General features: G+C 38.0%; 2 protein-coding genes across 3 annotated transcripts; both read right to left on the bottom strand.

The window, feature by feature from the left end:
• Positions 1-5,601: 5,601 nt before the first annotated feature.
• ccnb1 (cyclin B1) lies at positions 5,602-9,430 on the bottom strand. 2 transcript variants are annotated; one of them, XM_053617811.1, is made up of 9 exons: positions 9,264-9,430; positions 8,872-9,012; positions 7,778-7,882; positions 7,423-7,605; positions 7,155-7,313; positions 6,814-7,050; positions 6,239-6,376; positions 6,035-6,145; positions 5,602-5,942 (listed from the first exon to the last, which is right to left on the bottom strand). In XM_053617811.1, exons 1-9 carry the CDS (start codon positions 9,282-9,284, stop codon positions 5,841-5,843), a joined length of 1,197 nt encoding a protein of 398 aa, XP_053473786.1. In that variant the 5' UTR covers positions 9,285-9,430; the 3' UTR covers positions 5,602-5,840. The 2 variants fall into 2 exon arrangements, with proteins under 2 accessions (XP_053473786.1, XP_053473787.1); XM_053617812.1 differs by having other exon boundaries at positions 7,778-7,879; positions 9,264-9,427.
• A 1,870-nt stretch (positions 9,431-11,300) lies between these two features.
• On the bottom strand, positions 11,301-20,526 carry slc30a5 (solute carrier family 30 member 5). Its single transcript, XM_053617802.1, has 16 exons — positions 20,097-20,526; positions 18,887-19,009; positions 18,434-18,500; positions 18,262-18,347; positions 18,079-18,166; positions 17,110-17,197; positions 16,948-17,024; positions 16,681-16,851; positions 16,070-16,358; positions 15,308-15,516; positions 13,879-14,036; positions 13,644-13,773; positions 12,799-13,042; positions 12,449-12,675; positions 11,771-11,899; positions 11,301-11,646 (listed from the first exon to the last, which is right to left on the bottom strand). The coding sequence occupies exons 1-16, from the start codon at positions 20,165-20,167 to the stop codon at positions 11,476-11,478; spliced, it is 2,328 nt and encodes a 775-aa protein (XP_053473777.1). The 5' UTR covers positions 20,168-20,526; the 3' UTR covers positions 11,301-11,475.
• Positions 20,527-21,702: the final 1,176 nt, after the last annotated feature.

Genomic DNA, 21,702 nt, shown 5'->3' on the forward strand with positions numbered 1-21,702 from the left:
CATTTTAAGAGTTTTACAGATAAAACAGTAAGAGCTTAATGAGCACAAAATTAGCTAACAAATGAAGGAGGGATCAACCTTAGCTAACTAATACCCTAGTGCATTGAGAAGTGGTTGTGCTTTTACTATGGCAAAAACAGATGTGAAAAAAATTGGACATAAAATAGACACAAAAGCAGTTTAGCTACAAATCAATCACATTTGAGGTAGCTAGCCATCCCCGTAGTGGCTAGCTAGTAGCAAGATAAGTTAACCATCTAATACAAATACATAGTGAACTGATACTATGTTACATAGTTTACATAGTTTACTAATGGCAGTAATAGATGTGGTAAGAAATTGACATTAAACAAGCACAAAACTAGCTTATTTACAAATAAAAGAGGGATCAAGCCCACTTGAGGTAACTAGCTAACAAATTAGTAGCTACCCATAGCCAGTAGCAAGATAAGTTAACCAGCTAATGTTTGCAGGTATCCTATATTCAACTGACATGGCACAAGTTACCTAAATTACACGTATTAGTAAATTCATAGTCTATTTAACACATTTCCACTTAATCTACACGACTAAGCTGGGAAGCTAATTCTCAACAGAAATGGCTGGAGAATAGTTTACAGATACGGTACAGAATGTAACCTAGCGGAGTGTTAAGAACTGAGGAATGTCCACTGTAGGGATGTTTGAACGTGTCTCTCTGAAAAGGTTGAAGAAACATACTTCAAAGAACCTCTTCAATGTTTTGTCTTTTGAACTGACAGGATAAGGTCTTATTTAGGGGTCTTTTTCACACCATGAATGTTGGCAGGTTTGGGTTAAATTGATCTAGTAGACGACAATATCATGATAACAAACTGTAATAAAAAGTTTCATGTGTTTTGAAATCATTATACACAAGAACTGTTTACTGCTTGTTTACTGCATTTACAGTCCAGCAACGTGAGTTAGTAATGTTATTACTATAATAAACACTTTACAGTCTGTTAGTCACCCACATCACCACCAGTATAACCGGCAATAGCCATCCATAAAAAACTTGAACCCAGAATCACAGCTCGCTCTTCCTCTTCTGGAAAGCACTGGCAGTGTAAGATGATCTCACTGGCCAGCGGTGACCTCAGCCGGAAGGAATTAAAGAGACTCTCGACAGTTCAGGTCTTTCAGAAGAACCGAGCTTCATTATCACCGCTGTCTGGGGTGGAGATATGGAGCTAAGCGCCGCCCATTACAAGAAGCCCACATTCATGAAATCATTACAGGAGAAACCATGTCTTGCAATGTTGGGTTTTCTCTCTGTAAATGGTTTAAACTTGTTCAGAAAAGCATCAACTAAATCTGCACAAATAAATTTCACAAGCTGAGAACAAACAAAAAAAAATGTTTTCCCCGGACATACCTTTGAACACTGTGAATGGACCGAATTTATTATCTGAAGATGTGCATAAATTATTAAGACACATATATCTTAGATGTCTGTATTGCTGAAAATGTGAAACAGTGATGTGAATTCAAACTTATTTATATCACATTTACCAAGTTATTGCATGAAAAACACCAAAGTATAGTAAAGCTGGTGAAGCAAAACATTATTTAAATTGTTGGTTTTTTTTTAATTTATTTAAAATTATGTGCAGTTAGTTTCTGAATATGTTTAGACAGTTAGACCGAAAATATGAACAAGTGTTAATAATAATCATCATCATCATCATCATAATTATTATTGTTGTTGTGGCTTTTCTTCTTCTTCTTCTTCTTCTTCTTCTTATTATTATTATTATTATTATCTTTACTAAATAACAAGTTTTAACAACTGTAATACAAAAAAAACCCTTTATAAGAAATCACAAAAATCCATTATAAAGTGCTCTCTATGGCTTATTTATGCCTGGTTTAGAAAGTTTAACAATAATGTACTGGAAAAGAATCTCATATTGTACTTTATTTGAACTTTGCTGACTAAAACTATAGAAAATAACATTTTTAAACAAATATCATCATTTAATCTCATGCATACAGCATATAAAGCATATTTTAAGCAGTTTGATACCATCTACATGGGTGGACAGTTGGTTTTGGAGCAAGCAAACTTGAATGGCTATCTACTTTTTAAATAAGCCAATCGTGTCCATGTTTAAATTATCCTATTGATTAGTCCTTCCTGTGTAGAAAGTTCAGACCGATGTACTTGAAGCACATGCTGCTTTTGAGTCACTGTCAGCCATCTTGGACTGAGAGGAATAATAATCAAAGGAGCAACAGAAATCAGGATTCTGGTTTATATTACAGTTGGGGGAGGGGATTGGGTGGACTCATGATTCTCCACTAAGGGTTTTGGAGGTGATTTGAAGCTTATATTTCTTTTCTCTTTTTTTTCTTTTTTTTTAAAAAAAAGCACCTGAAATAATGATATCTGCAAGTGTAAACAGCATGTATTAAAGAGTTGGTTTGGATGTTACTGATGATATTTAAGCATCTACTCATGCTAATAACCTTCTTTGTGACAGTAGTTTAAGCCAAGACATTCAATTCACTTATAAACATCATTTTTAGACTCTTTCTTTATAATTCTTTACCATTAATTAAAGCTAAAAAATACTTTTTCTTACTACTTAAAGCACTTCAGTTTAGTTCAGACTTTGCTTTGGGTATATGAAACCAACCCCTGTCTATTTTGTGTGAAAAACTAGCAGGAATACTACAGTTCTTACGTTTTTCCGGTGGTACATCTGGCCATATGCTTAAAATAGTGAATACTAAAGCAGAGGCCCAGGTTTTTCATGAGTGCGACGTATAGTCTGCTCTCTGTGACCGTTGGGTTATGAGCCAAGATTAGAAAGGTCTGCTTTATGCTACATGTATAAATATAGTTGCAAACAAGGTTAAGAGGTTACAGCCTGGGCCTGGTTTGCGCAACATTTATAAATATAGCAACAAGGTTAAGAATAATGGGACAGAGCAATACATCAAGTGATGTGCACTAGAGGGACAAATAGAGCACATCAAATTAACCAGAAAAATTCCAGGTAAACACAATGGGAGGTTACTTGGCTCAGATTCAATGTTGAACAAGGTTGTAACATCAGGAAACAAAACATTTATTCACTGATAGAAAGCATAAAGAACTAAATGACTCAGTAAACATGGGCAAATTTTTTGGTTTGACAGCTTTGCATTGTTTAGTCTTGTTTACTTAGTGTATATGTAATGTTGGTAATGCTATAAAATAAAGATGACTCTGATATTGATAAACCAGTTGGAAATGCAGTTGGGTTTTTTTTTTTTTTTTTTTACAGAACAAGGGCTAGTGTGAGAAAGATTAAAATGGTACTAGAGCGCCATCTGTTGGATGGTTAATGGAAATTAACCAAATAAGAACCATAAAAGAGTTATTTGGTTCAGATTCCCAAATACTTTTGTAAAAAAAAAATAAAAAAATTAATTGTAATGTATGAGGCAGAGACACGAAGCATGATAAAGTTGCTGAAGATTAGTGAATTGTAAAATATTAATGAACATAGCCGCCATGTTCTAATCACCCCTTCCACCAGCATGAGATTTAAACCACCCACTTCTGGTTTATATTTCATCAACAGAACTGTTCTCAAGAAAAATCTGCGTGAGGCAAAATAAACTGATACACTAAATTAAATACACAATACTGATCCCAGATGTGGTATGCAGGAAATGACTCAGGTTCCTGGGAAAAAATGCAACAATTTTTTTTTGTCTATAATTTATGTTTAAGAGTTTAATTTCCATTATTACTCAGTTATGTACTCTCCACAATTAATTAAAAAAAAAAAAAAAAAAAAAAAAAAAAAAAAAAAAAAGTATTGGCAGTTACTAGAAAATTTTACTTAAGTGAAAGTATAGGAAGTATTTGGCTTCTTTTATCCAGCCAAAGAATGTACTCAAGTGAAAGTAAAATAAATAAGAATGCTTCTTTTAAATGTTCTGTAGTAATAAAAAGTAAAAGTGATGTTTTTAACTGATGAAATGAATTCAATGTCATGTCTTCCTGGGGGGGAAAAAATTAAGCAACTACAGTTGAGGTCATAAATTTACATATAGGTCTTGCAGAATGCAAAAAAAAAAAAAAAAAAAAAGAGGGATTATAAAAATTGCTGTCATTTAGTACAGTCCCAAATAAGCTATTTCACATAACAGATATTTACATATAGTCCAGAAGACACAATAACTGAATTTACCCAAATGGACCGGATCAAAAGTTTACACGTTCGATTCTTAATCCCGTGTGTCGTTACCTGGATGATCAGCGACTGTGTTTATGTTTTGTGAGAGTTGTTCATGAGTCCCTTGTTTGTCCTGAGCGGTTAAACCGCCCACTGTTCTTCAGAAAAACCCTCCAGGTCCTGCACATTCTTTGCTTTTCCAGCATCTCCTGCATATTTGACCCCTTTCCAACAGAGACTATGTTGAAATCAGTCTTTTCACATGGAGGACATCCTGGGGTGAGAGACTGGCTTAATATATCATGTATTTATTGTAGAGTCCTACTTACCAAAAGCACTTGAAGGTACTTAAAAAAGGTACCTCTAGCACCTCTCCAAGGACATGTGTCTTGTAGCACTTCAACTGGCAGGTTCTTGAACAGCTTTATGCTTAGGATTGTATTCTGCCTCACACTCAAGTCCCTTAGTTGACTCTTTGCCACTTGTTTAAATGCTTCCATATAAATTCAGATCACAGTACTTTTTAAACAATGTTTTATACATGTCTTGCTGCCCACCAAACAGACTTAATCAGGGAAAGCAAGCTAGTCTAGCTGTATGTCCAAAACCACAAGCTAAAATACTGCTAACATATTCCAGTAGATAAAATTTCAGCTTCACCTAGTACTGAAACACTAAGTGCATTACAATAGGTTAGTGCAGTTAAATTTGTATTACATGTAACAATGGACACTCACAATGCAGCTTAAGATAGTTTCCAGGTACAAATGTTTACTTCATCCCTAATAAGCATTAGACTGGGGCAATAGCTGCAAGGAAACTCCAAGTCAACATGAGGAAACCTTGAGGGGAACCAGACTCCAAAGGGAACTGTTCTCTTCTCATAATTATAATTTCTTTTATAGCTACTTAGGACACAAATTGTTACCTGTGTCAACAAGGCCTTAATTTGAGTATGAGCAGAGTCATCTCTGAATTCATTGTAGTTTTAACTTGTCTATTTAATCAAAATGAAGTCATTCACTGTTGCAGATGCAAGCACAAATCTGCCCTTAGTAATTAGTGCCCATAGGATGTACCCATGCAGATACAGAATGGCCATAACTTGTTGGTAATTAAGCCATTTAGGATACATCAAAGCACTGTTTAGGTCTTGGAAGGGGTAACAGCCACAACTACTCATGTCAATTACTTAACTGTTACTTGCTGTATTAAGAAACAATTTAAGAAAAAAAAAAAAAAAAAAGTTAGGGTGAAGCTTGTACCAAGGAGACAGTTTGAGTCTACACCATCCTTGATTTTCCTACACTACACCCTGTTGGTTTTACTCTAAACAGACTGGTGACTAGGAAAACCCAGCTTGTCATGGATTATAGGGAAAAATAATCCTAAAGCCATAATACCAATCTCTGAACAGTTAAAAGATTTATTGTAAAAGTTTTAAGTACAAGATTGCACTCTTGAACATATGAACAGGTTACATTTACCAAGGACATTGGCAGTGTTGAATAAAGCATCCTGGCTAAATGCACAACCTTAAATCACTTTCCATAAACTCAGCACAATTAAAATGTCAAGTAAAAGCATGCAGTTAAGTTACAATTTTTACAAAGTCAGCACATAGTGCTAGAGTCTATTCCAATCCCACTAGGAGACTTGCTTGGCCAGGTCCTTGATCATAGACGACTTGAGCTGAGAGATGGATGCAATCCTCATTTGCTTCTGACTGGAGTACTTGTTCTTAACCGCCTAGCAAAAGAACAAACGAGATCCTTCATTTCACTGCAAACTGACAAGCTGCTTGCTGATATTACTGCAGACATTATCCAAACCCCACTCACCAGGTGCTTCGAGAGTCCTTCATTGACTTTGACCACATTCTTGGCAATGTGTTGCATTACAGGGATCAGGCTGTCCTCAGTGTAGCCCATGTAATACTCCAACGTTGGGGTCTATAGAGAGCAAAGTAAAGAGGGGGTAGTTTGAATTGAGTAACCCAATCCACAAAAAGGTTGGTTTGTAGAGTGAAGTTACAGGGCACTTACCCATTCACAGTTGAAAACTTTCAGCATGAGGGCGAAGGCAGCACTGGCAACCTGAGAGGGCGCAAAGTGCACCATATCGTAGTCCACCATGGTAAGCTCCACGAAGTACTTCGCCAAAGTGTGCTGCTCTGCTGTAACCTATGAAGGCATTTGAGATCATGTTTTACAAGACAGCCTAATAACCCCACAACACAGTGGTAAACATTAGCACCACATTACACTGCAGATACAAGAAGGTACAGGCCATATAATGTTAGTCTACCTTGATTAAAGGTCACCAATTTAACATTATTAAACATCAAGCAATAATATCTGCACTCAATATGCACCACCACAATTGTTGTGCTGCATTTTGGTTGCCAGCCATTACTATACAGCAAGCTTGCTTCATATCAGTGCAGTTGTTCACCACCTAGTAAGAGATGAGCCACAGCACCAAAAGATGCTGTTCACATTGTAATGGCAAGTAAACTAGAGGCCCGAGTTTCAGGTCAGGCCAAAGAATTAGTAAAGTGATGTGAATCAATTAGGTAGCTACATAATGACTGCTCAACCCATCAGCCACTAGTGTGTACCTCCCCAATTTTTGAGGCCCTGCGGAGGAACTGGAGTGGCAGAGGTCTGCCAAAGTTGAAGTTCAAGACTCTCAGGATGCTCATCTCCATCTCCCGGATCTGCGCGGTGGAGTAAGCGCGGTCCGTCACAAAGGCAAAGTCTGCAATCTCGGGTGGGTACATTTCCTCATATTTGGAAGCAATGAACATAGCGGTTACGCCAACCAGCTGGAGTTGCTTTTTTGGAACAGGATGATCCTGCAAACAAACCAGACAAGCTTTAAAACAAAAGCACTCAACCACCATATTTTTTTTTTTTTTACCCTTAAGAATTAGTCAACCATTCAGCTGAAGTTACCTACCTGAAGAAAGCGGTCAATGATCGCAAGAGTCATGTACATGGTCTCCTGCAACAGCCGAAACTTGATTTGGACCTGGACGAGCCAGTCAATAAGGATGGCGCGCATGTTCCCAGTGACCTCTCCTCCTTCCAGATACCTTGGTCTGACAGCCTGATCAGCCTTGGAGACAAATGCAACAAAAGGCTCAAAGTCATCTCAAAAATATTACATAAATACTTCAGGCAGAGAGAGGGGTTTATAAAAAATTAATTTAAAAGCAGCAGCCAACCTCAAGTTGCCGGAGGTATTTGTAGATGTCCTTCACATATTCACTGCAGAGCATGGGATTGTCATAGTCATCAGCATCAACATCTTTGATATTGAGGAGCACATCAGAGAAAGCCTGGCACAGCTCATCTGGGGCACAGCCGGATGTTTCCATGGGCACAGGAGAGGACGGCTCAGAAGATATCTAGCATTAAAAATATATATATATATATAATAAAAATCTTTAAAGACAGGTTTACTTAATCTAACAACTAGATAATAACTGATGAACCACCACTTTGACCAGGACTGAAATACCAGCTCACATTCAACAAAATGTAAATATTTGGAAGTAGTAAAGCAAAACACAACCAAACCTCATCTTCCACTTTGGGCAACTGCTTTGGCTCCTGTTTTGGCTGTTGAACTGGCTCAGGGACCTTCTCTTCAACCACCACAGGTGGTACAACCTTCACTTCCTGCTTAAGAAACACGTTAAAATCAGTAAAGAAACATACAGACAACACAGGATACTCACATGATCATGCATTAGCACTTACAGCTGTGTACCATGCCATCATACTGCACACTACACCAAAGCCATGAAGAAACTGCATTTCTTCCTTACAGCATATACAAACTATAGACTTAATACATGATGATTGGTTCTTGCCCCCCAACCAGAGGAAATAAAGCTCTAGACTTCCATGTGTTTACTTTACTGAGCATTAAGTGAATCATGACATTTAATACAGGCCTTCTCATATGCATTAGTGCAGAGAATAAGGGAACATCTAGAGAGGGTCTTGGAGTCAGAAAACAGTAAACTGAAGTGCAGCACAGACTGTTGGACAAAAAGCCATGCAATTTTCTGGATTGCACTGGGACTGTTAAAAGATGAAGCTTGGCTTTTAGACACCTATATGCAGGACCATAAAGTAAGTGTATATAAAAAAACCACACACTTATCTAGAGAGAGATCTATATATCTCTATATACACACAGAGAGCTATAGCAAGATCTATACATCTCTCCCATACATACATACATACATATATATATATATAAAAAGAGAGAGAGAGAGAGAGAGGATACATAAACAGGGCTGTAAACTACATTTCCTAGTCATTGAGGATGCTTTTGTACAATTAACATGAATTTCTCACTTTGAACAGTGAAGTGTCCCTTCAAACAAAAGATTTAAGGTATACAATAAAGCTAATGCTTTTTTTTTTAAAGTATTACACACCAAAATAAAGATAAAGGGACAGAAGAAGCCAGTTTGAGGACACAGCCAGTAAATAGTACAATTTAATAAGTTTAATACCATTTTCTTTCAAAGAAGAGAGCGTGTTTTTGGACATACGGGTATTTTTGAGCAAGTAGTCATACTTTAGAGCAAATACACGATTAATTTAACTGAAAAAATAAGAAAATAGAGAAAAAAAAATAACCATGTAAAAACCCTCACCTTTTTCCTCAGAGGCTGTCGAGGCAAAACCGCGTTACCGATTTCCCCCAGCGCGGCCCTCGGCCTCAGCACGGGCTTGTTCCCGGTCACCGCTTTCCCAGACACGGGGTTCTGGTTCTCACTGCTGGGCAGGCGAGTGCTCTGTAAAGGTGGAAAAAAGAAGTTCAATAATAAAATTAAATACTGGAAAGGAGAAAAAAAAAGGTTCCATCAGGCTTGAATAAACAAACCGGAAGTAGTAAAACAAGGGCGCACGAGCACACAAACATATTCCAAATAAATAAATAAACAAACAAACACTAAAATTTCGCGTGCATTATAGTTGCGTTAAAATTTCATTTGCACTCAAGTACAAACAAACGCCTCAAATTAAACACGTAACAAAAACTCACCCTTGTGATACGCAGCGCCATTTCTGAACTCGTCTCACTTCACAAGCCACAGCACACACTAGTTTAAACAGCTCGGTCCTGCTCGGGCTTCTGCCTTGGTTTAAATTGTCGCTCTTTCAAACGTGATTCGCTGCGTTCTAAAAAATCCGCCAACTCTGATTGGTCGAGCCGCACGTGATATCAATGCGTTCCCAAGGCGACTAATGGACACGTGACTCGGAGTAAAGGGGGGGGACCGGAAACTCTATGGTTAAAATCTTTTCTTCGTGTAGTAGCAAGGCATGACGTGTGGACCGCCATCTATTGCACCGGAGTATATGAATAATAATAATAAAATAATAAAAATAGTAATAAAAAAAATTACTAATGGAATGAAACAAAAATTTATTATATGAAACTATACTCTAATTTACACCATTAAAGATTTTTGAATGGAATTTACGCTTATTACGTGATTCACACAGGAAACCAGGGGGGAAAAAACACACAAATTTATTTATTTTTGTTTATTTACTGTTTCACTGTATTCCTTCTGACATTATTGGACTTTTGGTGATTTTTTTTTTTGTATTATGTTATGTTATTTAACAGACCTGTGCATGCTCTTATAGGAAAATAATCGATGCAAGGTTTAGTCGGTTATTTTTCCAATAACATGGAGCGCCTTGGCTTAGTGGTTAGCATGCTTACTTCACACCTCCAAGGTCCAGGGATCGAACCCTTGTGTGCACAGAGTTTGCATATTCTCCCTGTGCTTCAGGGGTTTCCTATGGTTACTCTGGTTTCCTCCTCAGTTTAAAGACATGCATTGTAGGCTGATTGGCATTTCCAAATTGTCCATAGTGTGTGAATGTGTGAATTTGCACCCTGTCCAGGGTTTCCCCCACCTCCTTGGGATAGGCCCCAAGCTTCGCTGCGACACTGTAGGATAAGTGTTATGGAGAATGGATGGTTGGATGGATTTTTCCAATAACAGCACTCCTCAAAGTGTTTTGTTCCTCTTATACCACAGCACATTAATTCATTTGCATTGCCAATAGACTTACTGGCATGTTTTTGGATGTTACAATGAAACCAGAGTGCGCTGGTCTTACACCATTTTCAGAACTCAGAATCAGAAATCAGAAACAGCCTTATTGGTGTCCACACACACAAGAAACTTGTTTCCAGCTTACATGTGCGTCTGGTACATACATGGAGTGTAAACACACAACAGGACATAATGTATAATGTACAAATGTTGTTGTTTTTGTTTTTTGTTTTTTTTTTAAAAAAAAAAAAGACAAACGGTATTAAAAATAGGTACAATAAACAATATAATTAATACACAATACGTAGGAGAGTTGTGTACGGGTGTAAAGGTAAACAGGCAAATGCATGTAACCAGTATATATGTATTTCCATTTTGTCTGAGTTTAACAGCCATTTCAAATCCATGTTTTGAACCATCATCGTGTCAGGTTTACAGAGACCATTTTTAAGTAGATAGGAGCCTGGACTTACATGACTTGTATAACTAGCCAGGAGCACTTCCAAGATGGATGCTAGATGCATGGACAGACTCATGCTTGGATAACTCTGGAGTAGTGCTGGTTCCAGTGTTTCAGGTATAGAAGTGCTTGTTTCCGGTGTTCTGTAGATAACGTGTAACCGAAGCAATATTCCTTTCTGTTCATCACCACAGAGCTGTATTTCACCTTCAAGCTGAACCTCTTAATGCTGTTTATCATGGAACAGGTTCTTGAACAGCAATAGGTAATGAATGTAATCCTGATCCGTGCTTTATATAGATAAATGGACTGACCTTCTCAGCAGAACAAGAGACCTGCACTGGTACCTATTTAAAACCCTTATTTCAAAAATTACCTGCACATATATGCTTTCAGTCACATGGGAAGGACAATAATGCCTATAAAACCTGTTCTCACTGTGCTTCAGGCTCATTTTAAGTGGTTGTCCTTTGAGTGCATGAAATACTACAGGTTTGAAAGTGGGTTCTTTCGCACCAGGTGTCTTTATGCTCCTGTACAACCCTAATAACTTTATTAAAATGTTTAACTTTGGGAAATTAATATGTTTTCTGAGATGTAAATGAGTTATCACAAGACCATGAGTTTATTTTCTGAAATGAACGACTTAGAACTATTTCTTAAAAGTTTTATTTACAAAGAACACAAACACACACGCACACACACATTTACATAATACATCTTTACATAATACATGTGCCATCTTTGTAATATTTCATCGACTCCATCTGCTGTGTCATTGCCAGAACCTCATGGAATCCTGTGCTAAGGCCTGACATGTGTTGGAAATAAGCTTCCTTCTCCACCTGGATGGTCAGATTATTCACACCCGCATCCTTCAGAACCGCAGTCACCTGATCAAAAATAAACAACATCAATACCAGCACTGTTTAAACATCGACTACGAGTAGGACAAGCCAGGTTATTTCAGAACACAGTTTTAAAGCAATGCAGTTCCAAGGAAAGATTTGATCAGACCTGCTGAATAATTCTCTGCTCCACAACATCGGACATGATTTGTAGGTGAACGGTGCCGGCAAGGACGTTAGCAGAATGCCTCCAGAAGTGCGAGTCACGGTAAGACAAGACGCCTTCAATTTTTTGAATCTGGAAAGAAAATGAAAGGAGTTTGAGTAGATTTTAAGTTTACTGCCTGCCATAAATAATACCGTAAAGCGTAAATTTTACTATTAGTATTCATGCTCTTATACCACAATGCTTTCGAATTCATGAATCTGATTGGTCGGAAGGTATTGATTGATTCTGTAACAGCAGCTTTGACAGTAGTTGCACTGCAAGGTTTATATTAACGTGTTCATTTTAACACATCCATCCGCATCACCTCACCCTAGCATTGATTATTTTTCTAAAACAGCACTCCCCATTATGTTGTATTTCTTATTTAATTAATAATACTAGTTTAAATTCCTATTTAGGCAAAACAAACAAACAAAACAACTCACCAAACAAGCCAACATTCTAAAAGAAGATAAAAGTATTGGCACCCTCGACAGTGTTTGGGTTGTAGGCCAATAAAATGACATTATCTCATGCTCAGTACTTTCCCCACATGCAGGTTTTATTTTTAAAATAATCGACATAACCGCTTTAGTTTTTATTTGATGACTCCAACGTGACCTACTCCACAAACACTACCTTTTCAAGGGCAAAGTTAAGCTCCTTCTCGTGTTCAGGTGGAATTCTCAGTAAAAGAACTTCACAAGCGTCCTTCAGCAGCGGGATGACACTGAGGAAGATGAGGACGGCAATGAACAAAGAGCATATGGGGTCTGCTATCAGCCAGCCGAACTGATTGATCAGAATTGTAGATATAATGACTCCGACGCTGCCCAGTGTGTCAGCCAGCACATGCAGGAAGACTCCTGAAACCATTCAGTGAACATGTATCAGCATCGGTCACAGTTAACGAACGTACAAATACTGTCAGGCCAAAGAATTCTCACAAAAAAAACAACAACAATCATGATCACATTATATGCAGCTACCTCTCATGTTGGTGTTCATGCCTCTTCCTCCAGAGCCGTGGGCGTGCCCATGGGCATGAGAGTGACCGTGACCACCGTGGCTGTGCCCATGACCTCCATGTCCATGGTCTCCGTGGGCATGACCATGGTGCGAGTGGCCATGCTCATGACCTGAACAGGCGCTCTTTGATGCCCCATGGGAGTGTGCGTGGCTAAAAGCGCAGATGCCCAAAAGGTTCACGATCAGGCCGCCCACAGATACTGGCTGTTGAGAGAGCAGAAAAGCACAAATGAAAGTCAGATCTATATACAAGGGGGTGCCAGTTTATAAAATGGTCAAAATCAATTTGATCATTTCTGACTTCTCAGAACCTCTATCAATAACCTGTAACAGAACAGAATTATTGAATCATTTTTACAATTGATTTTGTGATGATATTACAACTTGGGAAATAAATGCAAAGTTGAACTTTACTACAAAAATAAACAGTACGGACTGTACCATGAGAATATACTGTACTAAATGAAATAAATATTAAATATATTGACTATTAATAAATACTAAAGTAAATAAAAGATATAGATCCAAACTGAACCAAAACATAACACTCCAAATAACAAATCAAAAGAGACATCCAAAATGAACCAAAAAAACTTCTAAATTTGTCAGTGAATTTTCAATTCACCTCTAGAGGGCGCTGCTGTACGGTATAACGACAGCGGACCCTTCTCAGTCGCAAACAGGAAAAACTATAGGTGTGGATTTTTGGCAAAAACGATCAAATCGGTCGACCTCTACCATAGACGACTAGTTCTACAATGAATAAAATTATTATTATTATTTTTTAAATCAATCAAACACTTGCCGCTAGCATGACGGTGTTGATGTTGGGAGGGTCGATCAGTCTGGAGAGCGACTCCACAAACACGAAGAAGGCTATGACCATGAGGAACATGCCGTTAACGAACCCAGAAAGAATCTCAACACGGCCATACCTAAAAAATACATTTTATACAAATATCAGCACCATGCCAGTATAAATCTACAGCGTTTTTACAAAACCTATAAATCCAACCATTCAGATACAAAACAAGTCGCACCCATAAGAGTATATTCTTGTCGCTTTCCATCTGGTCATGAGGGCAGCGAAGAGTCCGAGTACCAAAGCTGAGCAGTCAAACAGCATGTGGAAGCCATCAGAGATCAGACCAAGGCTGTTGGTCCACACTCCATAGAACAGCTCCACAAATGTGAAGGCCTTAAAAAAACAAAACAAAAGTGTTACAGCATTATTACTTGTACAGAATTCTTCAGTACTGTCAACACTTTGTGTCTGAAATATTACTTAAAACTATTCATCTACTGACCAGTAAAATACAGAATTCAAATATACTTCATTCATACAAAGCAATATTAAAGGAATACTCCAGTGTCTTTCTTGTGTTATTAATAAAGACAAGAACTTTGGGAAGGAAGTAGCAGTGATGGTCGTCTCTGGTGAGTGTATTTAGCGAGTACAGCCAATTTGCTAAGCCTAGCCCATAACACGTAAATCAAACTGATGTATTTGATATATTTTGTATATTTTAAACAAAACTGGTGTATCCACTACCGGTCAAAAGTTTAGACACCCATTTTCCACAGTTTAGAATAATAATAAAGTCATCAAAACTCTGGAGTAACACAAATGGAACTATGTGAATTGTGTTGTGATAAAAAATCCAAAATAAATCAAAATAATTTAGTATTTTAGCATCTTCAAAGTAGACGCCCTTTTTGTCTGGAATTTCCAGAAATGTATTCTTGGTGTTTTCTCGACCGATTTCTTGAGGAATTTCCCTGAGATGCTTTTTAAACAGTATTAAAGGAGTTCACACCGACACTGGACTCTTATTGGCTGCTTTTCGGAATATATATATTTTTCTAAATAAAATGTTAGTTTTCTAATGAAAGAAATGAATACGTCGGCACGATTATATTTTTATCTACAACACCGATTTCAAACATTTAATCACACACCTTCAGATCAAAAGCTTTTAAGATCATGAGAAACATTTCAGTCGAGTGTCCACAAACTTTTGACCGGTAGTGTATATATAGTATAGCGTGACACACTACAAGCGATGTGAGCTTCAGGTTTTAGGTTCTTTTCTCAATACAGGGATACATATCTGGTAAATGGTAAATAGCGCACTTGTATAGCGCTTTTATCCAAAGCGCTTTACACACTCACACACCAATGGTAGCAGAGCTGCCATGCAAGGCGCTAACTTGCCATCGGGAGCAACTTGGGGTTCAGCGTCTTGCCCAAGGACGTTTCGGCATGTGGCGTCATGTGGGCCGGGAATCAAACCTCCAACCCTACGATTAGTGGATAACCCGCTCTACCACCTGATCCACAGCCGCCCCGTGTACAATACAGTATTGAACATATCCTACTGATGCAGTGGATAGACAGCAGGTTGAATAAACACTGGAGTATTCCTTTAAAAAGCTCATATTTCACGGATTCATAATTAAACCCCTCACCAAGTTGAGGCACAGGAAGTAGAAGATCTGTCGGGAATCGTACTCCTCGAGGATCTGCTTGAGCGAGTCTTTGATGAAGCGAGGGAGAGACTGAGAGCTGTGCTGCAGCGCATCGCCCATCAGGTTATACAGAGGAGTTCCTTCAGGCGAATATCCCACCAGCGTTCCCTTCTGTCCTTTCTTAGAAGGAGAGGACAGGATGCTGTCAGCTGCAAAACGGACGCACATGAAGGAAAAAAAACATGAACTGTGCATCAGGTTCAGGAGTAATATTTGCGAATAGTGGTTCTATATGGTCACGTGGGATAATAGTTACTGGCCTGTAACGCTGCTTTTCGACTGGATGACATGGATTTATGACACGGTTCACGTCGTCCAGCTAACGTGTTAACCCGTTAGTATTAACGCCCAGTCAAAAGAGCTTTTTACATTTTCTATTGTTCCATTTCGGACACGTTGCAAAGAAACGCAGGTTACCAATGAACCTCCAATGTAAAAACTTTCCTTTTATGTTCATAAGCATGTCTTGATTTAATACCCCTGGTATGTTTTAAGGAAGTGGGAGGAAACCAGAGAACTCTATGGAAACCTAGGTGGACACGATGAGAACATCTGGAACTACTCAGAGACAATATTCCAAAGATTCCTGCACCATGAAATGTTAAAAAGAAATAAATAATTTTTTTCCCCCCATCGTCACTCTTACTCAAGCGGACGCCGGGTTTAGAATTGTGGTTTGAAAGTGTTAGGCGTGTAACTTACACATGATGAAGAAGCAGGCGCTGACCAGCACTCCTCCGGACAGCACATGCTCAGTGCTGGACTGCTGGCCGCCCGTCCTAATGGGCCGCAGCTGGTCCGTCAGCGGGTGGGTCCAGAAGTTGGCCAGAAACAGGCCACTGAAGAACAGGAAGTAGGAGCTGTAGCGGGCGCAGCGTGGGGCCTCGAGCTTTGTCATGCAGATAGACTCCACATAGAAGTCCAGGATCATCACGGAGAAGACGATCATGGAGAAGGGCAAGACCAGGCTGGACCACGACTCCACCTTGCTCTGGGAATTTTAGGAAAGTCGTCAATATAAATATATATATATTCTAGTGGATGGTGAAACATAAGCATATCTTGTAAGTAAATAATAATAATAAAAAAATATAGTAAGAGCTGATATAGGAATGTAATCAACACTTTCTGACCAATCAGATATGAGAATTTTGTAAACACTGAGGTACAATAACTAATAATATACTATTCATTACATGTGTAACTTTTATACTTCTCATGTACTTCCAGGATATAACCGCTAACATTCCTATTCCAAACACGATGATACTCCTGGTCAACTCGTTTCTACACAGACGAGATCAGTTACGAACCTCCGTGGTGGCAGAGAGCACAAACACCCAGGGCAGCAGCAGTACAGAAGCGACCAGGTTGGACAGAGCGTAGAGGCGCTTCGCTCCACCAAGTTCCACTGACAGCTTTCTGGAGTGTGTGTGGAACGCCACCTTCAGACACAGTGCTAGAACCAAGAGCACTACTCCACCCTGAACGCAGAAAACACACACACAGAGACAAATATCAGTCTCCGCTCATCCACACCTGAACAGGAACGACATAACATAACGGAATATTTTACTCACTTTATGGTCAGCCAAACCTAAAAACGAGATCCCCGTGTATAAGGCATGGGTGAGAGCGCTGTCATGGTGTCCCTCGGCTACGAGTCAAACAGTTAAGGGCAAAGTAAGACACGCTATGAAGAGAAACAACACAGTGGAATCTGACGTGTTTAGTTAGGATACGGTGCTCCGCCATCTTGGCCATGAGGTCATCGTTATCGAAGAGCAAAAGACACGTCACTGCAATGATGAAGAATGCAGCGCCTCTCGTCTATGAAAAGAAAACACAGAAGATCTTGGCATGCTGTTATGTAACAAACTGTACAACGGTCACAAGATATACTAATCAGATTAAACGCTAGTCTCCGGCGGGGGAAAAAAAATCATTCGTATCATTCAGTTACGACTAAACAAAAACGTATACGAGTCTGCTATTAAACTCTAGAAAGTAAGGAAATAAAATATCGCTGAACTTTATTACAAAAAAACAGTACTGACTGTACCATGAAAACGTACTGTACATTTTTCAATGAAATAAATATATTAAATATTAAAGTAAATTAAAGATATACATCCAAAGTGAAACAAAAAGCAATACTTTTAATCCAAATAACTAATAATACCAGCGACATCAAAAATGAATATAAAAAAACACTTCAAATAACACAACAAAATTGTCAGTCAGTTTTTATTTCTCCTCTAGAGGCCGCTTTCGTACACTATAACAACAGAAGACGCTTCTTAGCCGCTCACGCTACGGATGCGACCGGGAAAAACTATCGGTGTGGATTTTGCCGATAACGGATAGTTCCAGTGATCAACCGGACGACCTCTACCGCCGACACTGGAGACTCCTTCCAAAAAACACTACACAAACATCTCCTTACAGTAAACTTCACCACATCTATAGCTACATACATTTTTAATATGCTCATATGGAGCGTCTGCCGTACAAGTCCCTGCGCACGTCGTTACTAAAGAAACAATAACATATTAGAAGGAGTGCATTAATATAACCCTTGCAGCTGGCACTATCAGAGGTGCTGTTATAGAAAATTAATCAACAGTCTCAGTAACAGAGCTCTCTCTGTGTGTGTGTGAGAGAGAGAGAGAGAGAGAGCGCTGGTATCTCTTACTTATTTCCATCCTTACCTTAGAGGGACCTCCGTCTGAGGTGGTGAAGAGAACGGTGAGGAAAGCGATGACCACAACATCGTTGTGCTCGAACAACAGCAGTGTCCTGTAAGACAAAATCTAGGCTTTGTTCTCTTCTCATGATGCGTATACCAAAGAGAGAGAGAATTGAGCATGAACAGCAGCGGTTGACGGGTTTACCTTAGTGGCCCACAGAGCGTCAGGCCAAAAAATCCCAAAAGAGAGATCACACAGCTGATCACGGCGTGCTTGAAAATTTTGATCCACTGAAAGAGAAGCGTTTGATATGAACACGTCTGAACTTGATTAAGATCAAAACAAGTCACGGGATGATTTTTTCCCCAATATGTACCTGTCTTTTGGTGACTATTTTTCCTGATGAGAAGGGCTTTTGAAAGAAAAGTAAAATCATCGCACACCTGTGTTGGAAAAAAGGAAAGAATTACACACGTAACAAGAAGTAACACACATTAAGTGCTTTATTCCTCTGATACCACATCAATCTGATAACGCTAATATTGTTTAATTTATTAAAGAACAACATGCTATAAACTTTTAACCATTTCTAGTTACATTTAAGGATGTAGAATGTCTGAGAAACAAGTTAGTTTCTGGTATCGCTTATGTTATAAGGGTTAGAAACTGAAGAGAAACTTTTTTTTCTCTGTCTTAAGGTTAATATGTCTATGCTGACTAATTCTGAGTCAAGAATTCAACAACGCTGAGTTATAACATTTAATAAAGTACATCGTAACATGAAGGCTATCGTTACACTGAAAAATCATTGTCCTGTGGAACTGCTTACCCAAATTTGAGTATGAAGAGAAACGGCACAATATGTACAACTTTGAGGAGGTCATAAGACTCAAAAATTCCTAGAGCCTTCAACAACTTGGTGAAGAAGAGCAACAAAATGTATCTGGTCAATCTGGAAAAATCAAAAAGTAAAATAAAAATGGAACAACAGACATAAAAATGGTAAGAACAGCAAATAATTGCTTCTGTTACACAGTACAAGTAGCTACATTTGGAGCTCAGTTATACTTATACGTGTTTGTACATTTGTAAAATAAATAAATAAATAAATAAGCCACTTAAAACAGTATTCTAATAATTTCAAAGAAATATATTTTTCTGTAACTATAAAAAAATTCAGTACATTCATTCAAATTATTTCAAATAACAAAAATCCATTTGATTAATAAAGAAATAAAATTACATTTTACAATCATGAAGCTACAAAGCAAGAACATGAGACCAGCTGCTACCAGAGGTTTAATAAATATAATGTTTAATAAATAAATGTTTAAAATACACGATGAAAAATAGATATAGAGTGGATAAGATACAAAGACATGTTTAGGAGAAAATATTACATTCCAAACAATTGTAATAATTAAAAACTTACACATGGCAAGTTTATAGGTGCCAAATAAATAAATAAATAAATTAGGCAAGACAAGTGATATCACAAAATATAGTGGCAAAGAAAAAACCCCACACAAATTCCAATCATTTTAAGAAATTATACTATATATTTTTAATTATTTTATTAACTAAAGATATATTTTAAATCATATCATATGAGCTGTTTCCAATCAGTGTTTAAAAAAAATGTTAGATAAAGATAAAATCCAATAAAAAGACTATTTATTTTTGTTTATTATTGAAAAATAGTTTATATTTTTAATAGTTTAAAAAAATATAAAAATAGTTTATATTTTTAAAATTTTTAATTTTTAATATTTTTAATAGTTTAAAAATATAGTTTATTATTGAAAAATAAATAAATAAATAAAACACCCTACAATAATAATATATTTGAATAATAAATAAATTACATTTTAAAAAGTACAAAATTTTAGCATCAAACCAGCGGCTTCCAAATAAATCATGCTATATCATCACGATATCTGGTAAAACTCAGAAAAAATGTATCATGATGTCATTTATCGCGATATCGATATTATCTCATCATATTGCCCAGCCCTGGTTAGCATTAGCATTTAGCTTACCTAGCATTAGGCACTTCAACGCGGCCCAGCTTTCCACCTGAAATGACATTACTGCTGTACTTGTCTTCCATTGCGTCTGTTGGAAAATGTCTCAACGTTTATACCTTTTATTTAATTTGTGGCCTCTATAAAGAGCTAGCTACCTAGCTAAGCTGCCTGAGGCTAGCTAAAGCACTGCCTAAAGAATAACATAACTAAGGGTAGTCAACGACTTCCGCCTTATTTAAAGCCTTCTAATATCGACTCAGAGGAGCTGTCTCGGAACAGCGGTATATACCGAAACATCCATCATCTGTTTACAAACAGCTTTAAAGTTACACAAATCCAATCTGCCTCTTTAGACTCAACATTGCTACAACACTAGTCAACGTCATCACTTCCGCGTAGGTTCTTCTTCTTTGTCGAATTGACGCAAAACAAAACAATGTGTTTTAGCGGCCCCTATTGGACTGGAGTGTAATTACAGCCGACACGTACAGTACACACAGGTTGGTCCTTTCACACCATATCCACCTCGTATCACTCTCAATCTACACAGGTGAGCTTTAGAATCGATTTAATCGATTAGGGGTTCCCAAACTTTTGGTTTAGGAGTTAGCACGTTTGCCTCACACCTCTGGGGTTGGGGGTTCGAATCCCACCTCTGCCCTATGTGCACGGAGCTTGCATGTTCTCCCCGTCCTTCATGGGTTTCCTCCGGGTACTCCGGTTTCCCCCAGTCCAAAGACATTTCAAAATTGTCCCAAGTGTTTGAACGTGTGTGATTGTGCCCTGTGATGGGTTGGCACCTCATCCAGGATGTCCCCCGCCGCCTTGACGATACCCCGAGTTCTCTGGGATAGTCTCCAAGCTCCCTGCAACCCTGTGTAGGATAAGTGGTACGGAAAATGGATGGAACCAACAAAGAAACCAACAAAGAAACCAACAAAGAAACTACAGTATTCTATGGGGGATGAGATACATAAATAAATCTGTCTGTCGGTGTATAGGAAACTTGTATTAATAATATGACTAGCATAACCAATTATTCAATTAGTAAAGAAGATGGATGGATGTCCCAAAATCCATAGCAGCCTCCACTAATATGAACTTCTGCAGATGTCACGTTATATCGTTTAGCTATCTACTTCAATCAGGACATTAAAAAGTATATATATTTTATTTTCCGTGCACATAAACACACACAAAACGGCTTCCGGGATTAAAACCGACCAATCTACATCCATCAATTCAGAAACGCCGATTTTTCTTCTGCAGAGGCAGCAGCAAATGGGAATTTTGGCTCTTTTTTCAGTGAGCCGACTCAGCTCACCTAGAGAGTCGACTCTTTCAGCTCTCAAACGGCTCATTCATTTAATGTAATTTTTTTAACATTCCAAATTGTTATTTTTTGCCCGTCTATGGCTGAAATGTTGCATGAAATCGTTTTTCTATCTTCTAATTAGTCAAATAACATGAAATAATTGTTAATATCTGACACTACACATTGTGGTGCTCTGACACATACAGTAAGCATCACTACATTAGTTATTGCGCTTCTGTCCATTTATAATAATAATAAACTCATCATAAACACAGCTGAGAGTTAAACACACGCCTCACAATT

The sequence above is a fragment of the Ictalurus furcatus genome, chromosome 28 (assembly GCF_023375685.1).
Source record: "Ictalurus furcatus strain D&B chromosome 28, Billie_1.0, whole genome shotgun sequence".
Lineage (NCBI taxonomy): Eukaryota > Metazoa > Chordata > Actinopteri > Siluriformes > Ictaluridae > Ictalurus > Ictalurus furcatus.

Bases quoted from the DNA above. Each gene is read 5' to 3' on its own strand.
- ccnb1 (XM_053617811.1), bottom strand. From the start codon at position 9,284: ATGGCGCTGCGTATCACAAGG. The intron at 6,146-6,238 runs GTAAGTGCCCTG...TGCTCTCTATAG, and splicing joins AAGTTTTCAACTGTGAATGG to ACCCCAACGTTGGAGTATTA. The intron at 5,943-6,034 runs GTGAGTGGGGTT...TTCTTTTGCTAG, and splicing joins AAGGACTCTCGAAGCACCTG to GCGGTTAAGAACAAGTACTC.
- slc30a5 (XM_053617802.1), bottom strand. From the start codon at position 20,167: ATGGAAGACAAGTACAGCAGTAATGTCATTTCAGGTGGAAAGCTGGGC. The intron at 18,501-18,886 runs GTAAGCAGTTCC...TTTCCAACACAG, and splicing joins CTCTTCATACTCAAATTTGG to GTGTGCGATGATTTTACTTT. The intron at 11,900-12,448 runs GTAGTGTTTGTG...TTTTCTTTCCAG, and splicing joins TTAACTTTGCCCTTGAAAAG to ATTCAAAAAATTGAAGGCGT.